At 34.0% G+C, this 9,705-nt stretch overlaps 1 protein-coding gene across 1 annotated transcript in view; it reads right to left on the bottom strand.

Moving 5' to 3' along the window:
- Window positions 1-9,705, bottom strand: part of Hdx (highly divergent homeobox) — a 108,705-nt gene that overhangs the window by 13,860 nt on the left and 85,140 nt on the right. Inside the window, exons 8-9 of the mRNA XM_031372501.1 lie at window positions 8,135-8,342; window positions 1,040-1,119 (exon numbers count right to left, since the gene is read on the bottom strand). Of these exons, the coding sequence (XP_031228361.1) occupies window positions 1,040-1,119; window positions 8,135-8,342 (288 nt within the window). The remainder of the gene's footprint in view (window positions 1-1,039; window positions 1,120-8,134; window positions 8,343-9,705) is intronic.

Below are 9,705 nucleotides of genomic sequence, written 5' to 3' on the forward strand. Positions count from 1 at the left end.
AAAAAAAAAAAAAAAGCCAAAAGGAAAACATGATTACATTTCCTTTTGTGTCTGACTCGGCTTACTACTATCTTGATTCCTATATAACTTTACGTGGCCAACATATAAACAAATTCTGCTAAAACAGCTGCTAAGGGAACATCACTACATGTTTATATTTTTACAAAACTCAATTTAATCCACATACAGCCTGTCTCTACTGCTCTTTAAATTCTTAAAATGTTGCCTTTCAATCTTTGCCATGAAAGCAAATTAATAGAGTCCAAGTTAACCATAAAAAAAGAAGGTTCCAAATACAATATAGATAGTGTGATGGGTTGTATATGCCCAGGTAATGGTACTATTAGGAAGTGTGGCCTTGTTGGAGTAGGTGTGTCACTGTGGGTGTTGGCTTAAGACCTTCATCCTAGCTGCCTGGAAGTCAGTATTCTGCTAGTAGCCCACAGATGAAGATGTAGAACTCTCAGTTCCTCCTGCACCATGCCTGCCTGGATGCTGCCATGCTTCCCACCATAATGATAAAGGACTAAACCTCTGAACCTGTAAGCCAGCCTCAATTAAATATTGTCCTTTATAAGAGCTGCCTTGGTCATGGTGTCTGTTCACAGCAGTAAAACCTTAACTAAGACAGACAGGTATGGCCTGAACAGAGAAACCCTCAGATATAAGCACCAACACTTACAAAGGCTTCCTTCATGATCTCCAGCTAAACTCCTTTTCAGTTCTGCCATCTGTCCAATGGAATCAATCCGCTCTGTGCTCAGTGTGTTGAAGAAAAGTAACTTGTTATATATAAAATATGTCATATTTGAACTTTTAAGTTTTCATACTTGGAAGTCTCCAAAAGTTAAAAAAGGAAGTATTTAAAATTACTTATTGAGTAGTGGAAGAGATATTAAATTCATACAAAAAAAAGTTGGGTTTTGGTTTACAGAGTACAGCAAGACTTTTATCCTGACAATACAGATGTTGTCATCAACTGGCACAGTGTCCTTGAAATCCATCCTGTAATGAGGAAAGAATTTCAAGCTGTACATACCACATTATCTGCGGATACTGCCTGATGCTCTTCATCCTTATGTGCCCTGGTCTCATTTGGGATAAGTTCGTTGGACTCCTCTATAGAAAAAAAAAAAAAAGTAGAGTCCATATCTTATATCTCAAAACCTTAGTATATTTCTTTAAAGAATAGTTTGTCTGTTTTGCTAAAAACATACACATGGTAAATCACATATGTGCACTGTTTTTAACTTTATTCCTACCTTATTTAGTCATGTATATTTTGTTAGTTATGTGGATGGGTAGAAATATACGAATGATCATCTTTCTGTTATTTATGATATAAAAGATGAGAAACATATCTTCAGCAATGAATAAATAAAGAAGTCACTTACATGGTATTAGGCTGCTAAAAATTAAGTATAATGAGCTACATGCAAGTGAAAAAAACGAAAAGATAAATTTATGATGTAGGTACACAATCTTATATTTGTAAAATATACACACATATGCATACATATGTACATATACAAATGTGTGTGTTTAATAAATAAAACCAAGAGATGACACTATTTTTCCAACTATTGTTTCCATTATTATCTCTGGATAGAATTATACATCATTATGATTTTTACTTTAATTTTAAGTTTTCAAATTTTGTTTGGTTAAGCTTTTTCTTTAATATTACTCATTTTTCTTTTCTTTTCTCTGGTGGATAAGGTCTTGCTACATAGCCTTGACTAGCAAAGTACTCACTGTATAGATGAAATTAACCTTAAAGTTTCAATAATTTTTCTGTCTCTACATCCTAAGTGATGGATTTTCAGGCCTCTGCCACCACACCTGGCTTTTTTCATTATAATAAGACAAAAACAGCAAATTAATTTCTCAATAACTGGTATAAAATTTAAATGCAGGTTTCCAATTTCCAAAAGGCAGGATCATTTCAACACTTGTATACACACACTCACCTTTGTATATCTTATACATATGCAAAGAGATACTACTCATGAAAATATCCCTTTGCTCTTGTTTATAGAAGGTTATTCTCTAAGGAGTAAGATTATTTCTTTCCCATATTATTTCCAAATATTTTCAACAATGGATATGTATTTTTTCTGATCAAATTCATTATTTTAAAATACAAAATAATAAAACAGTGAGACAGAAATTAATTCAGCGAAACTAGTCTAATAAAAGCTGTTTCTGTGGTGAGCTATAGCAATTGTCTGCTTCAAGGCCCTGGGTGTGTCTATATACATTACCCATTTGCCCCTTTATTTGTAATATCCTCACCCAGATGCCTTCGAAATAGAGTAGGAATGTTTATCTCTATGTCTCTCTTTTCTACACAGCAATTTCATGGAGATTTGGATAAATACTAGTAAAATTTCTTAGATCCTTGATAAATAACATTTCAATTCAACTTAGAAAGCAGAACAAAAATATATTATCATCCCTCCTAAGATTTTCCTAGTCCATTCATTCCCATGTAGAAGCATGAAGAAGGATTAGGAGAAATTCACTTTTAAGAATTGTTTATGAGAATCTAAGTGTATGATATCCAAGAAAACTTCAGCAGAATTTTAATACAATGTTATGTATAAATTCAATTTAACTTTCTTATCTCTACCATGTATTTTAAATTACATTTTATTGTATGTACTTGTGGTACATAACACAATATACATGTATATAGCAAAAAGATTGCTACGATGCAACAAATTAACATATTTATCATCTCACAGTTTCCCATCCCCCAGGCGACAGCTGCTATCGTTACTTATTGAAAATCCTGAATACACAATACACTATCATTAACTATGGTCTTCATGCTTTTTATTAGATCTTTCCCCTTATTCATCACACACATTGTAACTTTGTACCCTCTGAGTTCCATCTCCCCATTCTCCTACCCCATTCAAAAATCCACTCTTTTATTACATTTCATATAGTTGACCTTCCTTGCCCTGCTAGTTGCTGCAACACGGATGAACCCGGGGGATGGTATCTAAGTGAAATAAGACAGGCAGAGAGGAAGAAAGAAAATAAATTGCATGATCTCATTTATTTGTGAGATGTAAGAAAAGTCAATTTAAAATTTTATAAAAACAATGATTCCTAGACAAAGGAAAGTTTACCTATATTCATTAGTTAGACATTTCAAGCCACAGACATTTCAAGTCCTACATTATCAGTGATGAAATGAAATGGAAAGAGAGAAAATTGTCATTAGATTTAGCTGCAGTTCTGATATTAGGAATAGTGGTCTCAGAAGAGGGGCTATATTACTCATCAACAAGATCATTACTGGTACTATTCCTTATAGGATTGCTGTATATTCACTGACAGCATATGTATGGTTTGATTATTTTTGAAAATTTATAGAAAAGCTATTTTGAGACTTCTGAAATTAAAAAAAAAGGTGTATCAGGATACACTAAATAAGGACTGTTTTCTTCTGCATATAGATACTTTTACCATTAGCAAAAGTTTGTGATATAAAAACTGTCAGTGTGTTTTGGTAATTCCTCACACATACACAAAAAGGGCAGCTTTGCTAATTGAAAATAAAAAGTAGAATTAATCAGTGAAAACTCCAGAGGGCACTCTATGTGGTAGCTTAAGCTCACACTAAGTCAGAGGGAATTTATCTTTTGATGCACATACCACATATAGCCCACGTATTAAAATACAGCTGTAAAAGATGCACTGCTAGAAATACAAGTTATAAATATTATTTACTTTAAACAATTTGATTCTCAGGATAGTCAACACCTTTAAATTTTTTCAAGTTACCCGAGTATTAATTTTGCGAAAGTTTCCAAATTGTATGAATCAATCCCACTATGCCTATTTTCACACCCTCCCAGGAAAGCTGAAAAGATATAGGGGTCGGGAGGAAGGTCAAGGGCAAGGCAGAACTGAGGTGATCCAGGTCTGTGTCAGGACCTACATGCTTGTTCAGAAACAAAGGATTACATATGGAACTGTTAAAGGATCATTCGTGCTTTCTGTTAGCTAGCAAAGCCCGTGTCCTTCTGCAACTTGAAGGATAATAGTTTTCCTTGCAAAGACACTGAAAGAAAACCGTATATCGTTTTCATGTGTTTGTTTTAATACGTATTGTAATATGGAAGCACTAATTAAAAGGTATTTCCCCTTTGAGATGGTTAAAAACACTCCAATCTTTTTAAACGAACAGTTGTGTTTAAGGACTCTGAATGGTAGTTCTTATGTTGAAAATATCTCTATAGCTCTTAGAGGGAATCGATGGAAATCTCAATGAAAGCATAATCAAGCTACGTTTTTTTTTCCCCCCCGATCTGGGAGAGAATAGGTCAGTGTATTTAAGAGGTAGGTTTTAGTCTCAGCCAGATGATACAATTAGTTCTCACAAACAGGTCACACAGTCAACACAGTCAGATTAGTATTCTCCATCAGAGAAATGAAGAAACTGTACAGACCTAGTAGGAAACAGCACCAAAAGGCTCCTTCCAGTCCTTGAAAATGCTTTTCTGCAGCAATTTCTGAGGAGAATGAAAAGGTTACTGTGTGCTTGTGAAAAACAAGCGACCGGGAGAAATTCTAGGCAACTGCTTACTTCTCATCATGTGTTTCCTCATTCATACATTAAATTCTCTCTCTCCTTTTTCTCATTAGGTCTTGATTACTATGCCAGCTATCTAGACAACACACTATTATATGACAAAGGACCCTAGTACAGGAGCAGCAGTTTATTAAATGGGGACCATTAACGCAGACTTTAAAATTAACATTCGCCATTTCCCCATTAAGTGCTTATTTTCTAAAATTCTGTTTCAGGAAGGGAAGTGGCAGTTGGGGATGGAACTCTGCACTCAGGAGCCTATGTATTTTGCTTCATCAGAATAGTTCCTCACAGCAATCCTGCCCTTTCAGGGAAATATACAGAGCCTTCTTCTCTACCCATTTCAAATAGCTGTAGGGCATTAGGCTCTAAAGCCCCCTTCATATAATTATTGGGAATAACGCAAGGATTTCCAGTGCATATTATTTTGGAAAGACTAACAAAAGTTAAACATATATTTACTGAACCAACTATATGAGAATAAATGACCTTAGAAATCACAAAACAGTTTTTTTTCCTTGATGATTTTTAAGACTGCATCAGTTTTCCTACACCCTAAGCTCCTTTATCATTTGCAACCATAAGTGAGAGAGAAGGAGGAGGAAGAGGCAGAAGGAGGGAGAAAGGAGAGGAAAGAGAGAGAGAGAAAGATGGAAAGAGAATATTCACATTTGATAATCTTTCAAACACCTGGATTTAAAATTCATTGCCCTCTCACAGTGACAGCTTTTCTATCCCTATCATTATTCTACCCATTACAATTTGCCTGCCTGCCCCCTGGGCATGCAATTAATTGCTTTTGCAAAGAACCTCTTAAAGACTGATTCAATGGCCTCTCCTTTCTACTCAATTTCTATGAGATCATTGAGATAATGACCCCTCTTATTTCTGAAATCTTTTTCTTTCCTTGGATTTAGTAATGGCACAGTATCCAGTTCAGTTGTTTGTGAATGTTCTTTCAGGGGCTAATTTTTTCCTGGGGCCCCAGAATGTAAATATTTCTCAACACATAGCCCTTCTCCATTGTCTTGTCTTGTTTTGTTTTTTGATTTTAATTTTCTCAATTAAAACTCTACTTCTGTGGGTAGGTGCTAATTGGCCTCAGTTTGGCAGATTACCATGTTTCTTCTCCTGAATTAAGATTTCTTTTGAGCTCCAGACCAATATTACTCAACGGTTCTCTATGTCCTGCTATTATCTAAAATTCAGAACTGCAAAATGAATTAATGTCCCTAATGATAATCTATCTATTTAATGTGCTGGCAATAAAAATTTTGAGAAAAAATAAGAAGGAAATTGTGAAAAGACACAGAACTAAATAATTTTACAGTTTGTCTAGACTAAAAAATTAAAATTTTACCAGATATTAAGAGATTTTATAAAGTCACAGTTAAAAAGAGATTAATGCAACACAACATTTATATATGTATGTGTACCTGCATATACATATGCATGCAAATACATATTTTATTTTTAAAAGCTATACTGCAACTAACTAAAGAATGAATTATGCAGTAAATAAGTGTGCGCCAATTGCTTAACTATTTGGAAAAGTAAAATTAGGTATTTTCCTCATACATCTTAAGGCAAAGTAAATTCCCAGTGAAATTATTATACAATTTCTAAACTAATACCACAAGAATATCAAATATATGAGCTTCCAGATCCATATGGCAAAAGGAGACTTTAATTAGGACTATAAAGTCAGAAACCACAAAGGAAAATACTGCTATGTATGACAATGTAAAAATTATATACAAAAACATCTACTACCAAAAATCCCAAACAGGCAGATCAGGAGTAATGAGAACTTCTTATTCAAAATAATCAAATTCAAATATCATCACTCCAATCATACATCTTGTGTCCCTATATAATGTCACTTTGATAAACCTATTCTGTTAATACATTGTTTATTCCATAATCAAAAAAAGAGGAGTTGTTCACCCCACTTTTCAACCTAGGGTGATAGTGTTTCTTACTTGATCCAGAATCCTCTCTACACTGAAGCTTCTGAGATATCCTAAGTAATTGGTTAACATCCTAGAGCTCAAAGAAGGACAGTAATAGCACAAAAGTTAGGGCTACTGACAAATTGATTATTGCCCTAATGACTACAAATGATTTTGTATAACCAGTAGTTATCCTAGCATAAAATTTTATATCACACAAATAATGTTATCCTTGAAGATGAGTAGTAAAGAAATGCAATAATCCCAGGTACTGGGAGGGAAAGGTTGGGGAATCAGGCATTTAAGACCAATCTTTGAAGTACAGTGAGTTCAAGGCCAGTTGTCTCAAAATGTGTGTGTGTGTGTGTGTATCCTAAATTAAGGAGCATAAATTAAACAAGGAGTTGGAGGGATGGCTTAGTGAGTAAAGCACTTGCCATATAAGCAAGCGTAAAGACCAAAGTGAGTATGGTTATCTACCAGCAATTCCAGCTCAGTGTATGACATGGAGACATAATTCCCAGAACAGACTGGCTAGAACTGGAAAATAGGCCCCTGGGTTCGTGGGTGCCTACACACACTTAAACACACCTGCATATCATACATATATACATATGTGAAATAGATAAATAAACTACTTGCCAGTATTCTGAACTGATAGCAGTGAAAAATAGAGACAAGCAAGTGTGCAAATGAGTGGTTCTAAATTCCTCAAGTACAGATCCAAAAAGATGATAGATTTTATTATCAGATTCAGAGAAAGTACATAGAAAAAACACTTACATAGTGAGAAAGCACATTAGTGCCTAAAGCTGAGGACACAAGGGACACTGACTAAACATGGGAAGTTTCCTGGGGTGATAAAAATATCTAAAATTAAACTTTAGTGGTACAAATCCAGAAGCTTTACTAAAAATAACTGGATTGTACATTTACAGAGAGTATTTTGTTATATGTAAAGTAAATACTAATAAACATTTTAATAAAATGACATTAGGAGTATTTATTTCTATGCTTGAAATCTTCTTGGGTAAATGGTATTAATCTATGCTATGGGGAACAATCTCACTAAGGGATGTATTGAGAGGTATTGTAAAAATGAGCCAGTTTAACTTCATTTAACAGGTGAAGAAAAGAGGCTAATGAGCTGACTTAAATGCTTTGCCCAAAACTGTACAATTTGCTAGTAGAAAAGCTTTGAGTGGCACCTAGTATTTCAGATCACAAGCCTATTTTCACTATGGTATACCATATTCTCTTTTGTTCAAGTATTTGTAAGCTCTCACCTAACTGACTAAGCATGCCAAATATAATAATTTACCTGCTTCTTGTATAAGGACTATTCTAATAACATTTTTAAAGTAGGGCATCACTATTGTGATAGATGAATGTTCTTTGTGATGACTTGATATAGAAGACTTTTTACATAGAAGCATTAAAAAATAAATCTGTTTCTTTTCAAATGCTTGGTCATATGTTTTGAACACTCTAGACTTAAAGTGCAGTACACTGAAAAGCAAGTAAAAATACATCAAATTTCCAAAGGCTGTTATTAGGAGATGCACTAAAGTACCTTGAGAGCTTGCTTCGGACAAACAGATGGACACTTCATCATTTCTGTCATTATCCTCTCCTACTTCAGGCCCAGCTTCCTCTCCTGGTGTGAGTGCAGACAAAGAACCAGACTCAGGCTGCTCAGAGAAATCAGCAGGGCCTCCTCTTGGAGGTGGAACTTCAATTCCCATTAAACGGTATTTTCTTCTTCGATTCCCAATCCAAGTCTTTGTAAGAGAAATATAAGCAATTTTAGAAAATCTGGGCATTAGAATAAGAAACAAATGAGGCATAAAATATGATTAGAAAAGACACGTAACAAGAAAAATTTCATTATTTTTTTTTTAGCAGAAAAGGTTTTTTATTTAAATATTTAGACTTTCAAATGATATACAGGCTATTGAAGATTGATTTTGTTTCTGTTTTTTTGTTGTTGTGTCCAAGGAAAGCAATTCACCAAAAATAGGAGAAATGATTGGTCTTTTTTCAATGAAATAAGGTTTATAGCTCTAACTATAATACAGTTCATATTCCACTTTGAATTTTGCTCTTCATAGCTAAAACTGTGCCCTTTCTGTGTGTACCTGGCTTCAAAATTCTTGTTTCTAGTAGTCTAAATTTTGTTTTTATTACATTTAGAACCAATTGAAGATTTTTTTTTTAGTCAATATTTGGGATTAAACCTAGAGAGCCAAACATTTTACTATGAGCTATATATCCTTAGACTTGACTTTTGTTATTTTTCTTGTTTTCGAAACAGGGTCTCAATCTCTGGCCAGGAGCTCACAATGTAACCTGTGCTCTCCTTAAACTGAAACCAATCCTCCTCCCTTAGACCTTGTATTGCTAGGATTATAGATATGAGAAAGCATGACTAGCTCTAAAATTTTTATCTTAAAATAACTGGAAAGTCACAGAAAAATTCAAAATTCAGAGCAAGTTTTATCTATTACTAACTTTGTTTCTTGTGACTTACGTCTTACAAAATAGAATACACTATTCAAAACAGTAGACTAGGTATAGTGGTGCATCCCTATAATTCTGGCATTTGGGAGGCTGAGGTATAAAGATTACTGTGAATTTGATGCTAACTTGGGATATACAAGGAGTAACAGGCCAGCTAGGGCTAATTAGAAAGATAGATATATATGAAAAAATTGGATATATGTCTTGCCCAGCTTCTGGCTATTTCATATAAAGATCTATAAAAAGTCCTATGTATTCTTTTTTGTGTTAATGTAGGTTTTCATTTTATATTCTTAACAAGCTATATGAGATCATATATACATATATATATATGTGTGTGTGTGTACATATACATATATAAATGTATGTATATATATGTTCTATAAAACCACAGTTACCATCATGCTAAGCAAGTACTCCAGCAATGAAATTCATGGAGTTCTTTTTCATTTTCTTAATGATTAGGAATCTTAAATACCATTACACATATTTATTTGCTACTCATAGCCTCTTTAGTGAAATATCTCTTTTTTTTATTAGATATTTTTTTATTTACATTTCAAATGATATCTACTTTCCTGGTCCCCCCCCCAAAAAAAACCCTCCACCCTCCCCCTGCTCACC

The sequence above is a fragment of the Mastomys coucha genome, chromosome X (assembly GCF_008632895.1).
Source record: "Mastomys coucha isolate ucsf_1 chromosome X, UCSF_Mcou_1, whole genome shotgun sequence".
NCBI classification, from domain to species: domain Eukaryota; kingdom Metazoa; phylum Chordata; class Mammalia; order Rodentia; family Muridae; genus Mastomys; species Mastomys coucha.